This window comes from Chiloscyllium punctatum, chromosome 15, assembly GCF_047496795.1.
Source record: "Chiloscyllium punctatum isolate Juve2018m chromosome 15, sChiPun1.3, whole genome shotgun sequence".
In the NCBI taxonomy this organism is placed as follows: Eukaryota; Metazoa; Chordata; class Chondrichthyes; order Orectolobiformes; family Hemiscylliidae; genus Chiloscyllium; species Chiloscyllium punctatum.
This window is the reverse complement of record NC_092753.1, coordinates 94,491,868-94,519,536: the sequence shown is the minus strand read 5'-3', so window position 1 is coordinate 94,519,536 and position 27,669 is coordinate 94,491,868. Positions and strand designations below refer to the sequence as shown.

Genomic DNA, 27,669 nt, shown 5'->3' with positions numbered 1-27,669 from the left:
TGTGTGTAGGAGTTTGTAAACATTTTTACGAGTGTCTGTATATGTGTGTCACCTGAGTATGATGTGCTGGATCATGTATACAGGCATCTGCTTTTATACAGGTGCAGTTTGTAGTTGATAGTTGGCATAGGTGACTATGTGGCGTTTTGAAAATCCAAACTGGCACGGATTGAAAAGCCATGGGAAGGTGGTGGCCTACAGTGTGTGACACATTGAAGCAAGCAATAACAGGAATCCAGGGGAGGGGCAGTTGAAGGTGAAAGGACAATATGATGGCATCTCCCAGAGAATGTCCAGATTCAGGTGGCAACTCTCTGTCAAATGTTTAAAAGGCATCATCAGCAATTGAACTGTTGGTGCCATTGAGGTAGTGCCAACTTCCTTGGAGATGCCAAAAGAGCACTGGAAGGAAGGTATACACAATGCAACGTGATGTACTGATTGCTTTGAAACAGTAAGGAAACTGCATATGTTTTCTCCCGACACACAGTTTATAGTTGATGAAAAATAAGGAAAGGGGATAGCCAGGTCAATTGAAATAGTTTTAGAGATTTATCAGGATTCAGAGATAGTTAATGAGAGAGCAGGACTGGCCTGGCCAAACTGGGACTGCTCCCAGTAAAATTGAGAACGTCTGCTCACCCTGTCCTTGTGTGTGTACTGTCTCCTATGTGCATGTGAACATTTGCACGCGTATGATTTCGGTGTGCATGTGTTACACCAGCCACCTCAGTAAGGAACTCGATGGGAATGGAAGGGTGGGTAAAGGTAAGATCTACTCGTCTGGCATTGCCCCATAAACTCAGGGAGGAATGCCACCCTTCAACAACACACCTGGAACGTCTCGCCTGGAGTGAGGAATCCCACTTTGAATTCTACATTTCTAAACTTCTTATATTGCAACTCATTTTATGTCATAAAGGACACAAAGGGTTGTGAGAAAGATCAGGGTACCTACAGCACAGAAGGAGCCTTTGATTAATTGGGCATATAAAGGTGCACATCAGAACAGGTATAGGCTTTAAGTACTGTTCCAATAATCTCTCTATTTACATCATCTCAACACACTGATGCTCCTCAATCCTCCCTTCCACAGACTCTTCTAAAACCCATTCTGTTTGTTACAGATTTCAGACCTGCCTTCTTTTCTGTTCCAGTCTCATCTAGATACATTGGAACAGGAGTAGGCCATTCAGCCCTTCAAATCTGTTCCACCATTCAATGAGATCATGGCTGATCTGTGGCCTAACTCCATATACCTGTCTTTGGCCCATATCCTGTTATGCTATATAAAAAAAATCTATCTCAATATTTAAAATTAACAATTGATCCAGCATCCATTGCATTTGTGGAAGAGAGATCCACCAGGCATTTCTTTAGCAGCCTCGATCAAAATATAGTCATTACCATGTGATCAAATGATTTCCAAAGGGAGAAGGGAGTACAAATTTTTAATTTCAATTATTTCAAGACTTAACACATTTGAGGTGGCGCTGGATAAACTGTAGAGTCAGGCATCCTGTAAATAACAACGAGATATTTATAAAGAGATTTTACAGAAGCAAGGAGGCCAGCCACTTCCTTGTTTTCATGCTGGTTGAAGAAAATCTACTCCACCTAATCTCAGTTTCTAGAAACCTAATGAGCGATCTAACACACAGAAATCACCCATGTCAGGATTTGGTAAAGCAGTTGCATTTATGTGCAACCTAAGGACTGGTCGAATCAGAGGCATTGCCCTCCACTAGTTTGGTCATAACACAAGGCTTGTTGGGGAGTCTCATCCTGAAGAGATTAGTGTAAGCATCACATTCCATTGGATTCATGAGGTCTAGCTATACCCATTCAGCACGGTCTTTGTAATTCATTCTGAACTGACATGCAAGCAGAACTGATCCAGAGATCGGTGATCAACTCATGCGTCTTAAATTCAGTCCCACTAGTAACCAGCATGGAATATTCATTCATGGTTATATTTTAGAAACAACATACAGAGGAGGTCAAAGAAGCATGCTATGATGACCTCAGCAGGAATTTTTGCAGGAGAACCCCATCAGGACTAACTCATTTATGTTGGTGAACGCATCACCTGAGATTTTATAAAAATGTATTCGTTTGTGGGATGTGGGTGTCACTGGCTGTGCCCAGCATTTATCGTCCATCCCTATTTGCCCCTTCAGAAGGTGGGGGTGAGCTGCCTTCTTGAACCACTGCAGTCCACCTGCTGTGGGTTGACCCACAATGCCATTAAAGAGGGAACTTCACGATTTTGACCCAGTGACAGTGAAGGAACAGTGATACGTTTCCAAATCAGGATGGTCAGTGGTTTGGAGGGGAATTTGAAGGGGCGGTGTTCCCATGTGTCTACTGCCCTTGTCCTTTTAGATGGAAATGGTCATAGATTGGGAAGGTGCAGTCTGAGTATCATTGGTGAATTTCTGCCATGCATCTTAAAAATAGTACATGCTGCTACAACTGAGTGTCAGTGGTGGAGGGAGTGGATGCTTGTGGATGTGATGCCAATCAAGTGGGTTGCTTTGGCCTAGATGGTGTCAAGCTTCTTGAGTGTTGGTGGAGCTGCCCCCATCCAAGCAAGTGGGGAGTATTCCATCACACTGGTCAAAGTATTGAGTACAGGAATTGGGAGGTGATGTTGCAGCTGTACAGGACATTGGTTAGGCCACTGATGGAATATTGCGTGCAATTCTGGTCTCCTTCCTATTGGAAAGGTGTTGTGAAACTTGAAAGGGTTCAGAAAAGATTTACAAGGAAGTTGCCAAGGTTGGAGGATTTGAGCTATAGGGAGAGGCTGAATAGGCTGGGGCTGTTTCCCTGGAGTATCAGAGGCTTAGGGGTGACTTTATAGAGGTTTATAAAATCATGAGGGGCATGGATAGGATAAATAGACAAAGTCTTTTCCCTGGGGTGGGGGAGTCCAGAATTAGAGGGCATAGGTTTAGGGTGAGAGGGGAAAGATATAAAAGAGACCTAAGGGGCAACCTTTTCACACAGAGGGTGGTATATGTATGGAATGAGCTGCCAGAGGAAGTGGTGGAAGCTGCTACAATTGCAACATTTAAAAGGCATCTGGATGGGTGTATAGGAATAGGAAGGATTTAGAAGGATATGGGCCGGGTATTGGCAGGTGAGACTAGCTTGGGTTGGGATATCTGGTCAGCTAGGACAGGTTGGACCAGAGATGCTGTACATCTCTGTGACTCTATGACTCCTGGTTTACACCTTGGAGATGGTAGACAGGTTTTGGGGAATCAAAACATGAGTTACTTGCCACAGTATTCCTAACCTTTGACCTGCTCTATTAGCCACTATATTTATGTGGCAAGTCCAGTTGAGTTTCTGGTCAATGGTAACCACCATGGAGTTGAGAGTGGGGGATTCAGTGATGGTAACATCATTGAATGTCAAGGGACGGTGGTTAGATTGTCTCTTATTGGTGATGGTCATACTTTGACATTTGTGTGGTGTGAATGTCATATGCCACTTGTCAGTCCAAGCCTGGATATAATCCAGATCTTGTTGCATCTTGTGTCTTGGTGAATGAGGTGTGTTGGAGGTGGGTGAAGGAGTACTCGAAAGGTGATGGGAGTCTTAATTGAAAATGTAAGCTCAGAGGCGGAGGCAGTGGAAGAAGTGTTCGATGTTATGAGGAGTCACGAATGGTGCTGAACATCGTGCAATCGTCAACGAGCATCCCCACTTTTGATCTTACGATGGAGGGAAGGTCATTAATGAAGCAGGTGAAGATGGCTGGGCCAAGGACACTACCCTAAGGGACTCTTGTAGAGATGTCCTGGCGCTGAGATGACTGACCTCCAACAACTATGACCATCTTCCTATGTGTCAGGTATAACTCCAACCACCGGAGTGTTTGCCCCCGATATCCATTGATTCCAGTTTTGCCAGGGCTACATGATGCCACACTCAGTCAAATGCAGCCTTGATGCCAAGCGCTGTCACGCTCACCTCACCTCTGGAATTCAGCTCTTTTGTCCATGTTTGAACCAAGGCTGTAATAAGGTCAGGAGCTGAGTGGCCCTGGTGGAACCCAAACTGGGTGTCACTGAGCAGGTTATTTGCTGAGCAGATGCTGCTTGATAGCCCTGTTGATGACACCTTCTATCACTTTACTGATGATCAAGAGTAGACTGATGGGGCGGGAATTGGCCGGGTTCAATTTGTCCTTCTTTTTGTGTTCAGGACATACCTGGGCAATTTTCCACATTGTCAGGTGGATGCTAGTGTTGTAACTGTACTGGAACAGCTTGGTTAGGGGAACAGAGGATAAGTTTTCAAAAGTGTTGCCAGAATTTTGTCAGGACCAGCAGCCTTTGCAGCATCCAGTGCCCCCAACTGTTTCTTGATATCATGTGGAGTGAATCCAATTGGCTGAAGACTGGTATCGGTGATGCTAGGGGCCTCAGGAGGAGGCCGAGATGCATCATCCACTCAGTATTTCTGGTTAAAGATTGCTGTGAATGCATCAGCCTTATCTTTTGCTCTGATGTGCTGGGCTCCTCCATCACTGAGGATGGGGATATTTGTGGAGCCTCCTCCTCCAGTGCGTTGCTTAATCGCCCACCACCATTCACGACTGGATGTGGCAGGACTGCAGAGTTTAGATCTGATCCGTTGGTTGTGGGATCACTTAGCTCGGTGGGCACAGGATACATGGAGAGGTGGTGTACCAGGACACTTAAGTATTGGCATAGTACACTGTAATGGCTATCTCCTGCTCTTTAGGTGCTGATGCAACATAAAGGTGCTCATCAGAAATTACATAGAAATGTACAGCACAGAAACAGAACATGTGGCACATCTACTCGGAACCAGTTGTTTGTATTCGATACCACTCCAATCCTGGAGGACACAGCCAGTCAGACAGCATCCATGGAGAGAGAGCAAGCTAACGTTTTGAGTTTAAATAACTTCTTCATTGGAGCTCTGAAGAAGAGTCATCTAGACATGAAATGTTAGCTTGCTCTCTCTCCATAGTTGCTGTCTGACCTGCTGCGATCTCCAGCATTTGTTGTAGTCAGTACAGGCTCCAGCATCTGTAGCAATTTGCTCCTACTCCAGTCCTATCAGCTCCTCCTTTCATTCCCTCCTCCCTTGCATACTTATTTGTCATCACTTTGAATGTATCAATGCCATTTTCCTCAACCACTGCACATGGTAAACAATTACCTCAGTCTTGCAACTCCCTGGGTTCGGCATAAAGGAGTATTTGTGAAGGAAAATGGTTATTCATTTCCACAACAATCAGATTATCACATAGACAGACACAAGTATATGTTCAGCAAAGGAATAGCTACAAACCAAAGGACGAGCCATCGGATACCGGCCTCTGAGTAAAGTGTCTTAACAAAAAAAAAGAGAATTAAGACAGATAATCAATATGCAAAAATTTAAAAAGGTGGACAAACATTTTTAGATTCCCTATAGCGTGGAAACAGGCCATTTGGCCTAACAAGTTACCCTCTAAAGAGTAACCCACCCAGACCTATATCCCAACATTTACCCTTTACTAATGCACCCAACACAATGGGTAATTTCCCATGGCTAATCCGCCCTAACTTGCACACTTTTGGACTGTGGGAGGAAACCCATGCAGACACAGGGAAAATGTGCAAACTCCACACAGTCACCCAAGGCAGGAATCAAACCTGGGTCTGTGATGCTGCGAGGCAGCAGTGCTGGCCACTGAGCCACCGTGCCACCCATTTGTTGTAAAGAATAATGTCAATATAAGATGAATGTACAAGTCTCTCTACTTGTACCTTTCTAAATGCTTCTATTGACAACAACATGTGAGCCAATGAGTCAAAGCAGAGATGTGTTTTATGACAGGACTCACAGGAAATGTAGTCTATCTTACAACAAACAAATTTGACCTACTCAGAAACAGAGTGTATTGGACGAGCACACTAAAACAAGCAGCCTACAACTCGATTTGAACAGTACTCCAAAGCAAACAGAGCCCTGATGAAGGGTTTTTGCCCGAAATGCCGATTTTCCTGCTCCTTAGATTTTTATTTAGATTTAGATTTAGATTACTTACAGTGTGGAAACAGGCCCTTCGGCCCAACAAGTCCACACTTACCCACCGAAGCGCAGCCCACCCAGACCCATTCCCTTACACTTACCCCTGCCCCTAACACTACAGGCAATTTAGCAGTTGCCTGACCTGCTGTGCTTTTCAGGCACCACTCTAATGTTGACTCTAATCTCCAGTAAATGCAGTACCCACTTCCACCTCCAGGGCAAATAGTCTACAGAGAACAATTTCAGCTTCTGCAGGTACATAATCGTAAATCTCACATCCCTTAAGTTAGTCAAGTCCTGGATTCCCCAATTGTCTTTATTCATTGGTCTGTTGACACTTGGAGCTCCCAGCTCACCACAGGCCTAGCAATGACAGAGTTCAGGAGAAAGTGAGGACTGCAGATGCTGGAGATCAGAGTCAAAACGTGAGGTGCTGGAAAAGCACAGCCGGTCAGGCAGCATCCGAGGAGCAGGAGAGTTGATGTTTTGACAGCCTCAGCCAGAAAATTAGTAAGAGAATAGGAAAACCTTCATTCAAAAACAATTTCATATCAAAAACAATTAATTCAACTGACTTTGCCTTTTTCAGTCGCTTTTTCTCTAGCTTGCTTGCTTCAGAGAACTCCTAGAAACAGATAGAAAATAAAATGTCATTTTTTTTAAAAAGAATGGTCAACTTTCTTGTTACACACAAGTAGATGTAAGCATCGGGGATGTCACATCACTTTATTGAATGGAATATAAACGTAGCAAGGTTTTTTTGCTAATACTATACAAGGCACTAGACAGACCACAGCTGGAATACTGTAAGCAGTTTAAGGCCATTTATGTAAGGAAAGATAGACTAACAATGGAGGCAGATGACAGAAGATTCATTCAATTATCATATGAGGAGAGGCTGAGTAAATTGGGAATGCACTCATTGAATAAAGAACAATAAGAGGTGACCTGATCGAAATATACAAAATTCTTAAGAGACTTGTTGTGGTTCTGTTCGCCGAGCTGGGAATTTGTGTTGCAGACGTTTCGTCCCCTGTCTAGGTGACATCCTCAGTGCTTGGGAGCCTCCTGTGAAGCGCTTCTGTGATCTTTCCTCTGGCATTTGTAGTGGTTTGAATCTGCCGCTTCCGGTTGTCAGTTCCAGCTGTCCGCTGCAGTGGTTGGTATATTGCGTCCAGGTCGATGTGCTGATTGATTGAATTTGTGGATGAGTGCCATGCCTCTAGGAATTCCCTGGCTGTTCTCTGTTTGGCTTGTCCTATAGTAGTAGTGTTGTCCCAGTCGAATTCATGTTGCTTGTCATCTGCGTGTGTGGCTACTGTAGGACCTTGGCTCAATCTACCAATTTACTTTCTTCTATGTGTGAGCCTCGTCCTGCGTGTTCTTTTAAATGAAGCACTAGGAGAAGATATTCAGTCTCATACTCTTGATTTATTTTAAACAGTAAGTGGACAAAGCATTCAGAGCTCTGGGTCTAACCCTTTTTTCCCTGACCAACTACCACGTGTGCCAGTTCAAAAAGTAAGACCTCGTTCTGTCCCTGCCCCAGTCTTTTATACAATAAAAAACGTCATACACACACTTAGGTAGAATTATCTTCTCATTGGCTGTTGGTCTGACTCCATTCTCCGTCTCCTCGCATTCCCGGATGTCCGACCCCACGTGAGCTTCTTTTGCCCGCGAAATGGATCATCACGTGACCTCCTTGGCCCACTTCCGGGGCGCGAAACAGAATGTCACGTGACCGCCTCGCACTCTTCCGGGCGCGAAACAGAATGTCACGTGACCGCCTCCTGCGTGGGTTAGATAGCGTCTTCACAGGCTTCTGACTGCTGCAGAGATTCACAGTCGCAGCCAGCCTTCAGTTTTTTGTGTAAGCCATATATTTACACTACTAAGGATAGCTGGTCGTGTCGTTTCGTGGCTAGTTGGTGTTCATGACCCCACCCCACAGCCCACCAATAGGATAAACAACACACTGAGGAACCTACAAAAAAACGGACAGATAACCAGGTTTGACCTACAAAGAATGAAACCTGAAAGCAACAACATCCCCAGATTCTATGGACTACCTAAAGTGCACAAACCAAACATCCCACTCAGACCCGCAGTATCACTACCAGGGACACCATCACACAAACTGGCTAAAGAACTACAGCAGATACTGAAACACCTGATCAGCGGATCCAGACACTCTACACAGTCAACAGAGGAAGTCTTGGACATCATCAGAAATATACACATAGACAAGGAAGAAACCATGGTCTCATTCGATGTAACGGCACTGTTCACCTCCATCGACAAAACCCTAGCCAGAGAAACAATAGCCAACCTGCTGGACATACAGAACAGACAACAGGACGTTGAACCTATCAACAAAGACGGCATACTCAAACTACTGGACCTGTGCCTCACAACACACTTCACATTCAACGACCAAATATATGAACAAATCAATGGAACACCCATCTCTGGACTTATAGCAGAAGCAGTAATGCAAAGATTAGAACAAACAGTCTTACCGCAAATTCAACCCAAACTCTGGGTCAGATCTGTGGATGACACCTTTGTAAACATTAAAAACACAGAAATAGAGAACACACACCGGATCATCAACGCCACACTCACAGGAATCCGATTCACGAGAGAGGAAGAAAAGGACAACCAACTCCCATTCCTAGACGTGATGGTACAGAGAACACCGAACGGAGAATTCACCACAAAGGTTTACAGGAAAGCCACACACATAGACCAAGTCCTGAACTATGAAAGCAACCACCCCAACACACACAAAAGAAGTTGCATTAAGACACTATTCAAAAGGGCCACAACACATTGCAGTACACCAGAACTGCAAAAAGAGGAAGAGGAACACCTCTACAATGTATTCGCCAAAAACGGATACCCCTACAATTTCATCAACAGATGCCTAAGGGAAAGACAACGGAACGAGGACATGCCGCAACCCAAAGGACTAGCCACACTACCATACATCAGGAGCATTTCCGAACTGACAGCCAGACTACTGCGACCACTAGGACTCATAGCAGCACACAAACCAACAGCCACTCTCAGACAACAACTCACCAGAACAAAGGACCCGATACCCAGCATGAGCAAAACCGATGTAGTGTACAAAATCCCATGCAAGGACTGCACAAAACACAAGGACAAAGGACAAACAGGAAGACAGCTAACGATCCGTATCCATGAACACCAACTAGCCATGAAACAACACGACCAGCTATCCTTAGTAGCCACACACTCAGATGACAAGCAACATGAATTCGACTGGGACAACACTACTATTATAGGACAAGCCAAACAGAGAACAGCCAGGGAATTCCTAGAGGCATGGCACTCATCCACAGATTCAATCAATAAGCACATCGACCTGGACCCAATATACCGGCCACTGCAGCGGACAGCTGGAACTGACAACCGGAAGTGGCAGAGACAAACCACTATAAATGCCGGAGGAAACATCACAGAAGCGATTCACAGGAGGCTCCCAAGCACTGAGGATGTCACCTAGACAGGGGACGAAACGTCTGCAACACAAATTCCCAGCTCGGCAAACAGAACCACAACAACGAGCACCCGAGCTACAAATCTTCTCACAAACTCTTAAGAGACTTGACAGAGCAGATGAGAAAGGGTTGTTTTCCCTTGTGGGAAGGTCGAAGACCTGGGGGCTTCATCTCTGAATAAGGGATCGTGCATTTAAGACAGAGATAAGGAGGAATTTATTCTCCAAGAGGGTAGTGTTATGACATGGAGGTGAACCCCTCTGTTAACTAAGCCAAACACCCAGAAAAGCTCACCTTGCCTCATAATCTGTTAAAGTATGAGTGATAGAGAACTCCCAAATTTCACTGCTTAAAGAAAATAATATCAATTTATTCTTTAACTCAAAAAGTGAACATTAAACAATAACTATTCACAACTCTAAGCTCCCTTTCTCTTAACTGCTTATTACATGCCTCCAACTCTATAAAAATATACTGTTCCAATAAAGCACTTTGATAGAGAATGTTTCAATGGCAGTTGCTCTATCTGACTTTCAAAATGCCTGCCTTTCTTTCAATACTGGGGTCGAGAGTGTGATGCTGGAGCATCTGAGCAGCAGGAGAATCGACGTTTTGGGCATAAGCCCTTCATCAGGAATCAACAATTATACTCCCTTTTTAGAGGACATCAGATCGTCCCATTGGTTCGATGTTGGCAAAACAATAACTTCAAACTCAACTGGGTTTTAGTATCCTGGGGCATAATTTAAATCAATTAGTTAATTTTGAATTGTTGTCAAACAGCAACCAACTCAAGTATCAATTTTTCAGCCATTTTCAATACACTCTGGGACTGTTAGCTAGTCATATGACAGGTGCTCTCAGTGCAAAACAGCATTCACTCTCTCTTAAAGGCACAGAACATGCCTTCAACTTGATAACAGTAATAGACCTGTGGAATTCTTTACCATAATAGACAGACAGGAGGCTGGGTGAACACAGCAAGCCAGGCAGCATTAGGAGGTGGAGAAGTTGACGTTTAGGGTGTAACTTCTCTTCAGGACTCAGGTGGGTTTGGGGCAAGCTGCAGATAAAGGGGGTGGCAGATACAGGGTGGTGAAGTGGGGATAGGTGAAGACAGGTAGAGAGTATGACCTGGTTGGTCAATGGGAGAAATGAATTTGGTTGTTGGCAGGGAGGAGTGGAAGGGAGGGGGGGGGGGGGGGGGCTGTGAAGGGAGCTGGACAAGGGAGGTTATTTGAAATTGAAGAACTCAATGTTGAGTCCTCCGGACTGTAGGCTGCCCAGGTGGAAGATGAGGTTTTGTTCATCCAATTTGCACTGTGGTTCATTTTGACAATGGAGAAGGCCAAGGATGGTCATGATGGAAAGGGAGTGGGAAGGGGAATTGAAATGGATGGAGACTGGGAGGTCCGGTCGGCCCCTGTGGGCTCAGCTGAGATGCTCGCTGAGCCACTCCCTAAATTTATGTTCGGTCTCCCCAATATAGAGAAGATCACATTGGGAGCACTTGATGCAGTAAACTAGGTTGGAGGAGAGGCAGGTGAAGCAGTGTCTCACCTGGAAGAACTGTTTGGGGCCCTGGATGGAGGTGAGGGGAGTGGTGTACTGGCAGGTTTTGCATCTTTTCTGGTTGCAGGGAAAGAGACCTGGGAGTTTGAGGGTGCGGGGGAGGTGGTGGTGGGGATGCAGGTGAAGGGGTGTCGGTGGGGAGAGTGGCATAAACCAAGGACTGTGGGAGGGAACGGTCTTTGAGGAAGGCCGAGACGGTGGGGAGGGAAAGATGTTTTTGGTGGTGGGTCTAGTTGGAGTTGACAAAAATGTTTAAGGATGATGCTTTAGATGGGGAGATTGGTGGGGTGGTAGGATTTGGAGAAAATGGGAGGAGTTAAAGGAAAAGTTATTGAGGGTGAGGACCAGTTCAGTGAGGCAGAGGAGGGTATTGGTGGAGGGGGACTGGGGGGGGTCAGTTGGAGAGACTTTCCTCCAAATGAAAGGAGTGGCCATGTGTACTCGGATTGGCCCCAGATACTCCTGCCTCTTTGTTAGCCAAGTTGAACAGTCCCTCTTCAGTACCGACAGAGGCACTGTGCCCAACTCTTTTGCTGTTACATTGATGACGGGTGCAGCGCCCTACACCCAGGCTGAACTGGAACAGTTCATCGACTTCGCCCACAACTTCCAACCCACTTTCAAAGTGACTTGGTCCATGTCGGACACCTCCCGTCCCTTTCTCAACCTCATCCTTTCCATCTCCAGTGACAGTATCCTGATGAACGTTCATTACAAACCCACAGAGTCCCATAAATACCTGGATTACACCTCATCCTGCAAGAACTCCATCCCCGTCTTCCAATTCTTCCACCTCCACCCTATCTGCTCAGATGAGGAAACATTCCACTCAAGAGTGTCCCAGATGTTCACCTATTTTGAACAATTCGTTTTTCCTCCCTCTATCATGCAGACAGCCCTCCGCCACACCTCTTCTGTTCCCCGCTCCACTGCTCATACGCTCTACCTGTCTTCAACTATCCCCACTTCACCACTCTGCCCCTGCCTTCCTCTTTATCTGCAGCACCCTTACACCTACCCCCCAGTTCTGAAGAAAGGTTACACCTAAAACGTCAACTTCCCCATCTCCTAATGTTGCCTGGCTTGCTGTGTTCTTCCAGCCTCCTGCTTGTCTATTTCGGAATCCAACACCTGTAGTTTTTTTTGTCTCTAACCGAATTCTTTATCACCGCGAGGTGTAGAGGTTGGATCATTAAGTATATTCAAGGCTGAGAGGGACAGATTTTAAATTAGTAACAGAATCAAGGGTTACAGAGAAAAGGCAATAAGTGGAGTTGAGGATGATCAGAGTCGAAAAGGGTGGTGTTAAAAAAGCACAGCAGGTCAGGCAGCATCTCAGGAGTCCTCACTTTCTCCTTGAGGATGACCAGCTCAACCTTGATTTCATTGAATGGTGGACTAGACTCAATGGGCTGAATGGCCTACTTATAAATCTTATGCCCTGTTTCTACTGCAGCCTGTGTAAAAAATGTATCATTCTGCAGCATGAAGTTGAGCTCTGAGTAATATATTCAATAACAGCTGCTGTATTTCTGCAAAATAGCGTGATTACTTCAGACTTCAGGGAACAATAAGTATGTAACAGTGAGTAACTGTTGAAAAGCCTGTGATGGGGCTGAATATGAGTAAATCAATAAGTCGTACAGTTGCTGAAGTAATCTGATCTCACTTAATTTGAACATTTTATTACTTTCCTTTGCAATGTCCTCAATACATAATCTCGAGCTGGGATACAAACCACGAGAAGCATTCAGGAATTGAAGGACAGTATTCAGACCATTGTGCCTGTGCTGGCTCTTCTGAAGAATTATTCAATTACTCCCACTCTCCTGTTCTCTTGCTGAGCACCTGTAATTGTCTTCCCTTCTTGTAGATTTGAAGACAACCAGCGAGTCTGCTTTTAGCCAATGTTTACGCCATTACAACCATTCACTGCAAATAAAGCAGTTCTCCTCATCTCCTCTCTGGTACCTTTGTATAACTTTATTGCACAATTTTCTGACACAGAAACAGTTTGACAGCCTTTGTCTTGGTCAATCAATTGCAAGAAGTGGAAGGAAGATGTGATTTTTTTTTAACAAAGAGCACCCCCGACTCCATCAGCCTGAAACCCAACCCTAATCTACTCCTCCCCCTGCTCCAATAACTCTTCAACATTCGGAATTATCCTTACTCACATTTAGCTTATTTACAGACCATTTATCAGATGTGACATTCGTTATATGAATTTAGAAACAGTGGTAGGCCATTCGGCCCCTTGAGCCTGTTCCATCATTCAATGGGATTATGGCTAACCTGTGGTTTAATTCACATACTGTACCTGCCTTTGGCACATAGCCTCCAGCTCAGCTTACAAAAATGTCCTGTCCTCCTGAAATCTCAGTAGATCTACAGTCATAGAGTCATAGAGCTGCACAGCATGAAAACAGACCTTTCGATTCAACTCATCCATGCTAACCAGCTATCCTAAATTAGAGTGCTATTTTCCAGGGTTTGACCCATATCCCTCTAAACCTTTTCTATTTATATATACATTTAGATGCCTTTTAAATGTTGTAATTGTATCAGCCTACACCACTTCCTCTGGCAGCTCATTCCATATGCACACCACCCTTTGCATGAAAAGGTTGCCCATTAAGTCCCTTTTCAATCTTTCCCATCTCATCCTAAACTTAGTCCCTCTAGTTCTGGACTCCTGCACCCCAGGGAAAAGACCTTGTCTATTTACCCTATCCATGCCCCTCATGATTTTATAAACCTCTATAAGATCACCCCTCAGCCTTCCCTGGGGCCAGGGAAAACAGCCCCAGCCTATTCAATCTCTCCCTACCTCCAACCCTGGCGGCATCCTTTTAAATCTTTTCTGAACCCTTTCAACTTTCACAAAATTTTTCTAAAGGAGGGGGGCCAGAATTGAATACAGTATGCCAAAAGTGGCCTAACCAATATCTTATTCAGCTGCAGCATGAAATCCCAACTCTTAAACACAATGCACTGACCAATAAAGGCATGTCAAATGCTTTCTTCACTATCCTATCAAGGAGTTATGAACCTGCACTCCAAGTTCTCTTTGTTCAGCAACACTCCCCAGTAGATTCTCCGTGATGTATATCAGAAAACAAAGTCGGATTTTTGTAGCAATTTTTACAACATCATGGAGTCTCAAGGTGTCTCACAGCCAATAAACCTCTGAAATGCAGCCACTATTATAATCTCAGAAATGCAATGGGCAATTTACGCATAGCAAGTGTCTACAAACAGCCTTGTGAAAATAACCCAGTAAATCCATTATTTTCTCATCAGATGAATGGAGGGATAAGTGTTAATCAGGGCAACAGGATCAATTCTGCTTCAAAGGATCTTTTAAATCCACTTGAGAAAGCAGCCATGGCCTTGGGTTAACATCTCACCCAGATTATGCAACTCAGAGATTCCTGTCTCAGTAGCAGGAGGGCTTGCCAATGAGCTACAGCTGGCAAAACTTAGGAGGTTTTGTTCACCACAAACGATTCCACAATTCCATGGAAAATCCAGGAATCATTTGGACTGTGAATGCAAGAGGAGCACTGGTTTGCCATTCAGACCTTTGTGCTGTTCCACCATTTTAAAAGATCGTGATTGATTTAATGTGGCCTTAATTTCACCTCCTGTCTGTCTGCTGGATGGTTGACTCCCTTCTCAATCAACAATCTGTCTAACTCAGCCTTGAAACCATAAGAGTCAGCTTTCACAGCTCACTGTAGGAGGGAAGTCTAATGACCTTAGAAAAGAAATCTTTGTCATTTCCATCTTAAATGGGAGACCCCCTAGAATGTTTAAACATGCTTTCTGAGTTGAACCTTCACAGGAATTGCTGAACTGCAGTTCTTATGAAGGCTCACTGGACCCAAAACGTTCATTCTGATCTCTCTCCGCAGATACTGCCAAACCTCCTGAGATATTCCAGCAATTTCTGTTGTAGTTTCTGATCTCCAGCATCTGCAGTGCTTTTGTTTTTTTAAATGAGCTAAACCATCAGTTCAGCATCCACCCCGTTAAGTCCCCTTGGAATCTGACATATTTTAATAAGATCACCTCATACTTCTCGAAACTCAATGAGTAAAGGTCCGTCCTGTTTAAATTTCATTATGAAAGGGACAGATAAAACACGACATCATATAATAGAAACATTGGTCCGAGCTGGAAGTACTCCCAAGGTTAAATATGAGGCCAGGTTACATAAACTCAATATTCTCTTCACTATAGGGGATTAGGAGGTTATCTGATCAAGGTGACTAAAAACATGAAAGGATTTGATCGGGTAAATATAAAATCTACTTCAAATACTGAGCTATTTTTGAGACATCATTTCCTCTGGTGAGACGCTCAAGAATGACATAACTTTAAAATAAAATAAAAAGGAAGAAATGTTTGTAATTATCTGGCACTTATCACAGCCACTGGATGTCTCAATGTGCTTTGCTTCCAATGAAGCAATTTTTGAAGCAAGGCCGCTATTTTAATGCAAGTTTTTAGAGTTAGGCCACTCACTGTCAAAATCACAAATGACATCTTGACCAAAATGGTTTGGAAACCTCAAACTTTCTCTCTGTCCCTCCCCCCATAAAAAAAGGGTGCAGGAGATTGCCATATAAGGAAATGGTTCTGAGACTGTTAATGTTGGACTCTGCATTAGGCTCCACCCAATCTGAGCACGTCAGACACATTTAGTGAAGAATGGGAGAAGAGTCCAACTTGAAAACCTGATGAGGTCTGACATGTCATTTCTGTTCCTGGTAGTCTTCATAATTATATCTAACTCAAAATGATATCTATGGCATCTATTACAGGGCACTGTTTTGGCTCAGTAGTTATCACTGCTAACAGCGTCAGGGACCTAGGTTTGCTTCCATCCATGGGCGACTGTCTGTGTGAAGATTGCATATTCTCCCTGTGGGTTTCCTTAAGGTGCTCTGGTTTCCTCCCACAGTCCAAAGATGTGCAGGTTAGGTGAATTGGTCATGCTAAATTGCCCCGTAGTGTACAGGCTAGGTATGTTACTCATGGAAAATGTGGAGTTACAAGGATGGAGTAGTGGGCTAGGTCTGTGGGTGCTCTTGTTATGGACCAGGCCAGACCTCCTCAAAGCATTTCAAGAAAGTAGCCTAGACCCTAACTTTGCTTGTTGTTTTAAGCAGGTTTAGCTGGATATTCCAGGAGGGATGCAGCTGGCCCAATCACTTAGTTTTAGACAAAATGGAATTTATTTGTTAGATTACTGAATGAAACGCAAATACGCAACACCACATAGAATAATTTAACCTATCCGAAAACTCAACAGATTATCCCAACTTAATTATGCTTTTCCTGCAACAATCCCCATAAACACCACCTTGGCAAAAAAGGTAAAATCAGACAAGAAGGGAGAAGGAGATGCAGAGAGATTCAGCATGGACCACCTCTTCCATGTAGCTATTTCTTTCACCAGTTTAAAGTGAACTGCCAGACTGCGAAAACCAAACCAGAGAAAGGCTGAGCAAGGGGAACTGGCCACTCCCCTTTCATTCTACAAATTCTTTTAAATTGAAAGCCTCTTGCCTGAGGCAGGGTCTGTTAGCTATAATCAACTTGGCCTTAAAACCCATCCAAGCCAGACTTTGCGGCAGCTCTGCCTCATACAACACTTTTGAGAAAAAACCAAGGACAACATAACCGTGTTAAAGAAGCAGCATCATCACACTCTTCTGAGGGTCAGTGCAGATCCGATGGGCTGAATGGTCTCTTTACGCATTGCAGGCATTCTATATATCTATTTCTTGCTGTCATGCAATAAATTACTTCTCATTGCTAAGACAAGTGCATCTTCCTCAAGATGTTCCCGACCACTGTCGACAGATCAATCACTTGGACCCAATCTAAGAATGAGTATTAATGGCAGTACTATAATCCAACCATTAGCTGGCAGTACTTGGTTCTGCAAAATGAAAAATATAGTGATCAAGTGTGGGATTGTTTCTTATATATTTCAAGGAACCAATGCTGAAAAGCAAAATCAACGGGAAAATGTTTTCAGAAGACAAGTGTGTTTATCACTTTAATAACATTATTACTTTGAGAATGTTCAGGCTGACACTTAGCAGCAACAACAGACGCAGTTATCAGAACATATGGGAAATACACTCCCGGTTAATACCTCCACCTAACAGCTGGCCAGAGGCACAAAAATATGATGGCAAGAGTGAGGACTGCAGATGCTGGAAATCAGAGTCTAGATTAGAGTGGTGCTGGAAAAGCACAGCAGGTCAGGCAGCATCCGAGGAGCAGGAAATCGATGTCACAAAAATATGATGTGAGAGTTAGGGTTAGAGAGAGAAATCAAACTCAATTCACAACTGGCAATTACAAGGCTCTTCAGGTTGAAGGACTAGTAAGATACGTCCTGATTTGTGGGTGGTTTGGATAAAAAATATTTTGAAGCTCCAAAACTTAAGTTAAAAATTCCTGTGGACAAGGGACGGTGTTTTGGGTCAGGCTGGTCTTAAGGAACACTTACCAATCAGCATTGCTGCCATTGGGATGTGTATCAGAAAGCAAAGCAAGTAAAGTCAAAGGATATTAAATTAATTAATACCAAGGGCAGAGCTTTGGGAATGTCATGGAACAGATTTAAGGTGACAAAAGGACAATTTATAAAGGTTTAGAAGATAGAGTCTGACAGAAGTCGATACTGAGAAGAGTTTTAAGACGGATATAAAGTCAGGAACATATAATTTAAATCACAAATTTGGTAGCAAGTTTTATTACACTAGCAACCACAGGGATTTATCTAAAAATTAGGGAAAGATATGCGTAACATGGATTACGCTGTGAAATGAGAGGGAGTGTCCCTTTTGTCCACAAAAACAAGGCAACCTATACCTTGGGTGCAGAATGACAGACTACCCCCATTTACCCTCAGGAGGCAGGAAACGTCTATTTTGATTAAAATAGATACAGAAAGCTCACAGAGAACAACTCAGAGATACAGGTTGTTACTTCACAGAATGTAAAGGAAGAAAACATAACAACTTTGCTGTAATGGAGGATTAAAAGCTTTATTAGAATAAAGAATATGACATCGCTATAATACAGAATTTAAACGATTGCAAACAGTCACAAGATGACAGCATTGCTATCACGCAGATATATTAAACCTTGATTTAATGCAAGATTCAAGATGAAAAGCCTGAAGATTACAGAACCATTGAAATGTTGCAGATTTAAAGCAGCTTTAAAGAATAAGCAATCATATTAAGAAGGAAATGGCAAGAGCGAATATACTGACTCAAATGTCACGTTTAATGTAAACAGATGGGCCCAACTAAACACGGGATTGGGCATTTAAGAGAAAACAAGTCTTAATGTACAGAATTTTTAAAAAAGTAAACACTGAATCTCAAGCTGAACAAGTATGCACACTATTGTATTCTAAAGTTGGTGTTGGACTCGACTGGACAAGGTCAAAAATCAGACGACACCAGGTTATGGTCCAACAGGTTTATTTCAAATCACAGGCTGACAAAGGAGCAGCACTCTGAAAGCTTGAGATTTCAAATAAATCTGTTGAATTATAACCTGGTGTCATCTGACTTCTGACCATATTTTAAAGACCTACTGCTAAAATACAAAAGGTAGCAGAGATGCTCTCATAGAAGTCCTTCAAATGTTAACGTGATAACAACCAAAATCCTCAAAAGGCCAAGATTTAACGGAAGAGTTCAGCATCCAGAACAATCCATAGATGGTTCCATCAATGGATTCTGCAGTTTAGAAGACTGTGGCTATAGAGCTTTAAAATCAGAAATCATAAGTGACAGAATTGTTGTGGGAATAATTGATGCAGTCAAAGAAGATTTGTCTCTGGAGAAAGATTTTCAAATTACATGAGAAGCATGAACCAGGGAGCCTCACAGAGAGATCCTGAGATAAAATGAATCACCTTAGCCTTGTGTGCATTTAAGGCAGAGATAGTTAAATTCTCTATCAGTAGGGGAATCAAGCGTTTACAGGGAAAATGCAGAAAACTGTACATGAGGAATGTTGGATCAGCCATGATCCTATTGAATGATCGAGCAGGCTCGAGGGGCCGAATGGCCTCCTCCTGTTTCAATTTCTTACAGTCTAGGAGCAGCAGAGGTTAACAAAAAGACATGATTGACAAGCCTACAACAAAGAGTTAACAAACAGCAGATAATAACAGACAGTGTCAATCCTGTGCAGAAAAACAAATGCCTCTGAGGTGCAAGCAGTGCCCAGCTGCAACCAAAGAACAACACATCTGGAAAACGGTAGGTTGCTTCGAGAAGTTGTATAGAGTAAGTAGCAGTTTCTGAGCAGCAGTCAGTCAAACTTCATAAAAAGATATTAATGTGATTGAACCACCATTACTGGAAAGGATACCGGAGACATTCTTTGGCAAATTTAGTGATTCACCGTTAATGGGCGTCTATTTATTTTAAGCTTGATACAGGAGTGAGTATCGTTGTCTTATCGGATCAACTACCATAGCATCAGAAATAGAATGTTACAGCCTATAGACAAAAAGACCCATTTTGAGTATCAACAGTAGATCACCCTTATAGACAATCTACTAGTGGTTGATGAAAAGCTGGTCATTCCAGCTTCACTGAGGAACAAAATCCAAAACATGATACAGCAGGAACATTTAAGTATTACCAAGTGCAGAGCCAGGCCTGTGGCCAGGGTGTGGAGGCCAGGGATCTCAAATGAGATTAAGGACCTCAGAGGTGACTGTGCTATTCACAAGCCTGAGCAGAGACAACTCCACTAGTTTGCCGACCTGACCAGAGGATTGAATAGGATCCAATCTATCTGTTTAATGATGATCTTGTGGACTGAAAGAAAAAGAACTAGTGGTTTTAAAGGACAGCTGCATGTTTTATAAAGCAAATAACCTGACACTCACAGCAAGCATCATGTAAACAGCATTTTCACAAGCAGCATTTGAAGATTAAGTTGCTCGTGAATGGAGTCAAGGAGTTCTATGTACCAATGGAGCTGGGTGGCAATATGATGTTGACTAGTCTATGGACTACTGACCAATTATCAATGATGAAAGCTTTTTTGGCTGCCAACAACTATGCAATTGGCTCCTCAATAACTGAGCAGCTTCAGGCTAGTAACAAAGTACAGAACAGTCTTTTGACCTCCATCTGCTCAGGATCCCTGTTCTCTGCAGTCAAACCCAATTTTAATCCTGAAAAAGCCTAACTCATCTTTCATAAGTTCATACGATATAGGAGCAGAATTAGCCCATTGAGTCTGTTCCACCATTCGATCATGGCTGATATGTTCCTCACCCCCATTTTCCTGCCTTCTCTCCATATCCCTTCAACCCATTATCAATTAAAAATCTGCTAACTCCTCCTCAAATTTATTCACTGTCCCAGCATCTACTGCTCTTTGGGATAGTGAATTCCACAGATTCACAACCCTTTGGGAGAAGTGACTTCTCCCTAACTCCGTTTTAAATGTGTTACCCTTTATCCTCGGACCATGACCCTCTTGTCCTCGAAAGCCCCACAAGAGCAAGTATCCACTCCATGTCTATTTTATCCACACCTTTTATCATCTTGAATATCTCAATTTGATCTCATCTCATCCTTCCTTCAGCAATTGTTGTAAGCTGAAACATTTAACTGACAAGTTCGAGACTTTTTATAAAAGAAACAGCCACCTGTGTGTCTCTTGTGAATCAATGAAAACATCCAGAGAAAGGTTATTGAAAAGCAGCATTCTGACCAGCATAAGAATCATGCAAATCATCTTTGTAACTTGAGTATGAGAATGACTGGACTGTCATTCATCTTTCCTTCTCTCATAGCATATAATTCCCTGTGTGTGTGTAAGGGGAGTCCATAAGGGGATCAGAGTTTTAATTTGTTGTGTTAGGTGCCAACAGTTTATATCTGTTTACCTGTAACCCGAGGCTGTTTACTTGTGATAAATAGTCATTCTTGTTAAGTACAGAAACCTGATCTGTGCTTTCTATCAACTTGGGTCTGATCTGGGTCATCACCCATGATTGAATGGCAGAGCAGAATGACCTAATTTCTGCTCCTATGTCTTGTGGTCTTAGAATCAGGAAAGTTGGGGAATTTTGTGATGACTCTGGGAATAGTGGAGCTTGATTTCAAGGAGACCCAAGTGAGGTACAACAATAGACTTAATAATTATCTCTGATCCACTGAAGTACCCTGTGCAGTTGTGCAATAAATTATATTTTGGCACTTCTTTCTGTTAAGCCTGGCCTGTGGTTTATCTTCTGATACTGTTAACCAGACAGACCCTTAGACTCAGTGTAGAAAGGAGGACTGGTGACAGCACAGCACTCCATCCCATTCGTTGAAGCAGTTGCTCTGCAGGCACTTACAAAAAGGATAACTGGAGCTTTCACAGCTAAGATCAAAGGACATTATGGGTGGTTAATAACATTGACACAAACAAAGCACTTGTTAGACCTCAACTGTAGTAGCATTGTGCACATGTCTAGGTGCCACATCATAGCAAAGATGCAATTGCATTGGAGAGAGGGGGCAGAAGAGATTTACAAGAACAGTTCCAGGAGGGAAAGTTCTGTGATGACGAATTGAAGAAGTCAGGATTGTTGAGATGTTCTTCTTCTTGGAGAGAAGAAGGCAAAGAGGGGATCTGATGGAGGTTTACAAAATTATGAGCGGGCTGGCCAGAGTGATTCGAGAAAAGTTGTCCCCGCTTGTAAAAGAGAATAGAGTGTGAGGGCATGGATGCAAAATGATGTGCAAATGGAGCAAGGATGATGTGAGGGGAAAATAAAACATTTGTTACAAAGCGAGTAGTTAGGATGTGAAACACACTGCCTGGAAATGTGATGGAAGCTGGCTCAGTTAAGACATTCAAGTGGGGATTGGATGGTTAATTGGATAGAAATGGTATGTGGGGAGATGGGGAAAAGGCAGAGATTGGCACGAAGGGATAGAACCAGTGCAGGCACGATGGGCTGATTTGCTTAGTTCTGCATTGTAACAGCTTTGTAATTCTGTTATGCTCTAGTTCCTAATGTGTCAATATTCAAGGCAAACTTCAGAATTTCTAGCCAAAGATAGCTGACAGCACTCAAAGTCTCTTTTTGCAGCTCAGTCCTTTTTTGTTTTTTTCTGCAGCTTTTTTGAGAGATCTAATTTTAGGCTGTTTTGTGAGAAAGCGGGGGGGAGGGGAAGAAGACTGAAGAAGTTTAAAATAAGAAAGAAGTGGTTCATCTGACACTGCAGTTTCCAGTTATGCCACCTGGGGAGCTACTGAGCTCCTGCGACCAGGGTAATTATCTGCTCACTGCTCCTCTCAGTCAGAAGTGTTATACAGACTGGAGGACTGGGCTTAGATCCAGGCGGATAAAAGGGAAATACAGTGGATGCCTGAAATCTGAAACAAAGAGAATGCTGGACAAGCTCAGCAGTTCAATTCAAGTGGAGTTTGCCCTGTGCAAAGTTCAGAGTTTTCCACAACATCAAATATGATTGCCACAGCATACAAGAGGTGTCGGGATTACACATTGCAACTTGTTCACTTACCCAGGATCTTGATTTTCGAGGCAGTTTCCGTGTTGGAGTAGAGTCCAGCAGACTTGGATCAGTGATATCAGCTCCACATGCCAAGGCTTGGTTATTCGAATGAGTTTTAACAGGTTCATAGAGACTATCCATGGAACCCTCCTGAGTACAATGAGATCAAACCAAGTTGTTAAAACAAAGACATGATGGGGTTGGTGTCAAGTCTCAGACAGGGCAAATTACCATTTTCAACCAATGGGAAGTTAGCCAAATCCTGTTGATGTGGAATAGCATTACCATTGTCAGAATTACACATCCTAGTGATTATTATTGACCAGAATCTGAAATGGACCAGTCACGTGAATACTGTAACTAGAAGAGCAGATAGGCATTGGGAATCCTGCAATGAATAACTTCCTACAACCCTAAAGTCTGTCCTCCATTTGCAAGGATTAAACATAGAAATGTAGAAAGTAGGAACAGGATTAGACCATTTGGCTATTCATTGTGACCATGGCTGGTCATAATGTGACATTATATTCCCCAGTTGCCTGGATGGGTGCAACTCCCAACACTTAAGAAGTTCAACCATCCAGGACTAAGCAGCCCACTTAATTGTCAACTCATCCCACATCTTAAACATTCACTCCATCCATCACCAACACATGATGGCCATAGTGTGTACCATTTACAAGAGACAACTTACCAGAGCACCTGCGACAGCACCTTCTGAACTTAGAACATCTCCCAGCGAGAGCATCAAGCACAGCAAGACACATGGGAACACCCCCATATGTGAGCTCCCTCCAAAACACACACTTTCTTCACTCAGAATTATATTGGCAATTGTCACTAAATCAGAATCCTGGAATTTAATTCCTAACAACACAGTGGATGTACTGACAACAGACATTTTAAGAATGGAGAGTGGTGAGGTAGGGTGCAGCAGCTATATCATGGGGCAGATACTCTAAAATCCCAAAATAATATGCTAGGGACGTGTTCAAATCCCACATTAGCGTATTAATGAATTGATAGTTTCCCCTGTAATCATTATCATTAAAGCCAATCTGATTCAATAATTCCTTTGGGGAAGGAAATCTGTCATCCTTACCTAGTGTGGTCTACATGTGACCATAAGACATAGGAGCAGATTTAGGCCATTTGGCCCATCAAGTCTACTCCATCATGCAATTATGGTTGAAATGCTTCTCAACCCTATTCTTCTGCCTTTACCACATAACGCTTAATCCCCCTTACTAATCAAGAATCCACCTGAAATGACTCCATGAAGGCTGATATCATGTTACCCGGTCACCCTTTACTTAAACATGCATAGTCCTTGACATGAACCCGGCTAGTTCAGAGCCAGCTCTCAGAGTGAACAGAACCCCTGATGCTCCTGTTCATGTCTGTCAGCCAGGAAACCCTGATTGGACCAGGTTAACTACCCCCAATCAGGGAACTCATATTGTATGACATCCACCTTGCTTAGATTCAATGACTTAGTCTCCGCAGCCTTCTGCACCACAGATTAACCACCCTCTGGCTTAAGAAATTTCTCCTCATCTTGGTTTTAAAGGGTTGTCTCTTCACTTTGAGGCTGTGCCTCTGATTCTTGTCTCTCCTGCTAGTGGAAACTTCTTCTCCATGTCCACTCTAACCAGGGCTCTCAGTATTCTGTAAGTTTTAATGAGATCCTCTAAACTCCATCAAGTACACACCCAGAGTCATCAACCGCTCTGCCTATGACAAGCCCTTCATTCCCAGCAACCATTCCCGTAAACCTCCTCTGGACTCCCTCTAATGACAGTACATTCGTCCTTAGATACAAGGCCCAAAACCGCTCACAATATTCCAAATGCAGTCTGACTAGAGCCTTGTACAGCCTCAGCAGTACATCCCTGCTCCTGCATTCTATCTTGCACTGAATGCTAACATTGCATTTGCCTTCCTAACTGCCAACTGAATCTGCATGTTAACCTCAAGGCAATTCTGAACTAGGATTCCCAAATTACATGTTCTTCAGCTTTCTGAAGCCACTTTCCATTTAGAAAATAGTCTATGCTTCTATTCTTCTGACTAAAGTGAGTAACCTCACACTTTCCCACATTGTATTCCATCCTCCACATCTTTGCCACTCTCTTGGCCAGTCCAAGCTTTTCTGCAGCCTCCCCACCTCCACAACACCACCTGTCACTCTATCTATATTTGTGTCATCTGCAAATTTAATAGCAATGCCCTCAGTTCTTTTGTCCAGATCATTAATGTATAACATGAATAGTTGTGGTCCCAACACTGACCCCTGTGCAACTCCTCTAGTCACTGACAATGATCCTGAAAAAGACCCCTTTATCCCCACTCTCTGCTTTCTGCCAGTCAGCCAACCCTCTATCCATGCCAGTACCTTGCCCCTAACACCATGGGCTCTTATCTTATTTTGCAGCCCCCTGTGCAGCACCTTGTTAAAAGCCTTCTCAAAATCCAATACATCACGTCCACTGGTTCTCCTTTCTCTAACTTGTTCATTACCTCCTCAAAGAAGTCTGACAGATTTGTCAGGCATGACTTTCCCTTGATGAAGCTGTACAGACTCAGTCCTATTTTACCATGAACTTTCAAATACACCCTGATCTCATCCTTAATAATGGACTCTAAAATCTTACCAACAACTAAGGTCAGGATAACAGCCTACAATTTCTTGCCTGATGCCTCCCTCCCTTCTTAAACAGGGGTATTACATTGGCCATTTTCCAATCCTCTGGGACCCTCCCTGACTCCAGTGATTCCTGAAAAATCACCACCAATGCCTTGACAATCTCCCCAGCTATCATTTTCAGAACTCTGTCCAGCAGTCCGTCAGTGCAGATGATTTATCCACTGTCAAACCTTTTAGCTTCACTAGCACCTTCTCCTTAGTGATGGCTACTGCACTCACCTCCTGACTCTGTTGAAGTTCTAGTATGCTAATGGTGTGAACTGACGCAAAGTACCTATTCAGTTCCTCCACCATGTCTTTATTCCCCATGACTATTTCTCTAGCCTCATTCCCCAGCAGCCCAATATCCACTCATGCCTCTCTCTTACCTTCTGATTGATTGATTGATTTAAGTTATTGTCACATGTACCTAAGTTTAGTAAAAAGCTTTTTTTTTACGAGCGGTACAGGTAAACAAGGATGTACGGGGTATAGGGTGCTTAGATAGAGTGAGGCATACAGGTTACTCTGTACAGAAGGTGCACGGAGCAAGATCAACATTAACAAGATCAACATGATTTGAAGCTAGAGGGTCCATTCAGCAGTCTAATAATGGTCAGGAAGAAGCTGTTCCTCAATCTGCTGGTGCATGTGTTCAAGCTTCTGTATCTGCTGCCCAATGGAGGAGGTTGTAGGAGAGCATTACTAGGGTGGGAGGGGTCTTTGATGATGTTGGCAGCCTTTCCACAGCAACAAGGTATCCATGAATAAGAGGTTGGCTTCTATCATATTATATGCCTAAAAAATCTCTTGCAATTTTCTTTTATATTACCAGCTTCTTACCCTCATATTTCATTTTATCCTCCTTTTTATTTTTAACTTATCCTTCTGCTGGTGTTTGAAGGATTCCCAAACTTCTGGCTTCCCATTAATCTTCTTCACACTATGTGTTTTCTTTGGCTTTCATTCTGTCCCTGACTTCCCTTGTCAGCGGTTGGTTGTTTCATCCTCCTCTCAGTATGTTTCTTCTTCCTTGGGATGAATTTCTGCTGGCCTCCTGAATTACCCCCAGAAATTCCTGCTATTGCTGCTCCACCATGTTCCCTGCTGGGCTTCCCTTCAAATCAACTCTGGCCAGCTACTCCCTCATGTCTTTACAGTTACTTTTACTCAATTGTAATAACAATTCCAGCTTCTCCCTCTCAAATTGCAGACTGTGTTCTATCATATTATGGTCACTGGCTCCGAGGGGTTCCTTTACCTTCAGCTCCCCAATCAACTCTGCCTTATTACAAATCACCAAATCCAGAATTGCCTGTTCCCTATTGGGCTCTACTACATGCTGTGCCAAAAGAATTCTCCGAGACAGTCCATGAATTCTTTTTCTTGAGATCCGCTACTAACTTGATTTTCCCAGACCACCTGAATATTGAAATCCTCTGTGATTATTGTAATAGTGATTTTCTTACATGTCTTTTCTATCTCCTGATTTATTTTCTTTCCCACATTCTTATTCTTGCTGGGAGGCATGTACATAATTCCCATTAGGGTCTTATTGCCTTTGTGGTTCCTTAACTCACACAGATTCCACACCTTCCAACTCCATATCACTTCTTGCCATTGAATTAATTTCATTACTTACTAACAGGGTAAACCCACCCTCTCTGCCCCCTCTGTCTGTCCTTTCAATAGGATGTGTATCTTGGGATATTTAGTTCCCAGACCTGATCCCCTTGTAGCCATGTATCTGTGATACCCACAACATTGTACCCACTCAGTTCAATCTGTGCTACAAATGCATTTACCCTGTTTTGCACACTGTATGCAATAAGTGTAATATCCTCAGTCTGGTGTTGACTGCTCCCTTCTCATAATCGTCCCTTTATCTGTTGTGCCTGAAGTTAGATTCCTGACCCTTTTTCTTATTCTGGAAACTTTAATCACCTCTACTGACCTTCCCCACCACCCCACATCCCCATTCCGTTTCTCATACATTTCCATGCAACTGAACTCATCCATCATCTCCCCCCACCCCCACAACTCATTTAGTTTAAAGCCCATTCCACAGCCCTAGTAATGCTATTGGCCAGGACTCCGGTCCCAGCATGATTTAGTTGGAGCCTATCCCATTGGAACAGCTCCCTCCTTCCCCAGTACCGGTGCCAATGTCTTATGAATTCAAACCCATTTCTCCCACACCAATTTTTGAACCAGGTATTTACATGTGTAATCTTGTTGA

The 27,669-nt window shown here is 43.3% G+C and overlaps 1 protein-coding gene across 2 annotated transcripts in view; it reads right to left on the bottom strand.

Annotated features, from left to right (window-relative positions):
- The window catches only part of LOC140486513 (SAM domain-containing protein SAMSN-1-like), a 167,231-nt gene that overhangs the window by 134,398 nt on the left and 5,164 nt on the right, over positions 1 to 27,669 (bottom strand). For both annotated transcript variants that reach the window (XM_072585766.1, XM_072585767.1), the window contains exons 2-4: positions 22,754 to 22,894; positions 6,639 to 6,688; positions 5,338 to 5,378 (exon numbers count right to left, since the gene is read on the bottom strand). In XM_072585766.1, coding sequence (XP_072441867.1) covers positions 5,338 to 5,378; positions 6,639 to 6,688; positions 22,754 to 22,894 — 232 coding nt within the window. The remainder of the gene's footprint in view (positions 1 to 5,337; positions 5,379 to 6,638; positions 6,689 to 22,753; positions 22,895 to 27,669) is intronic.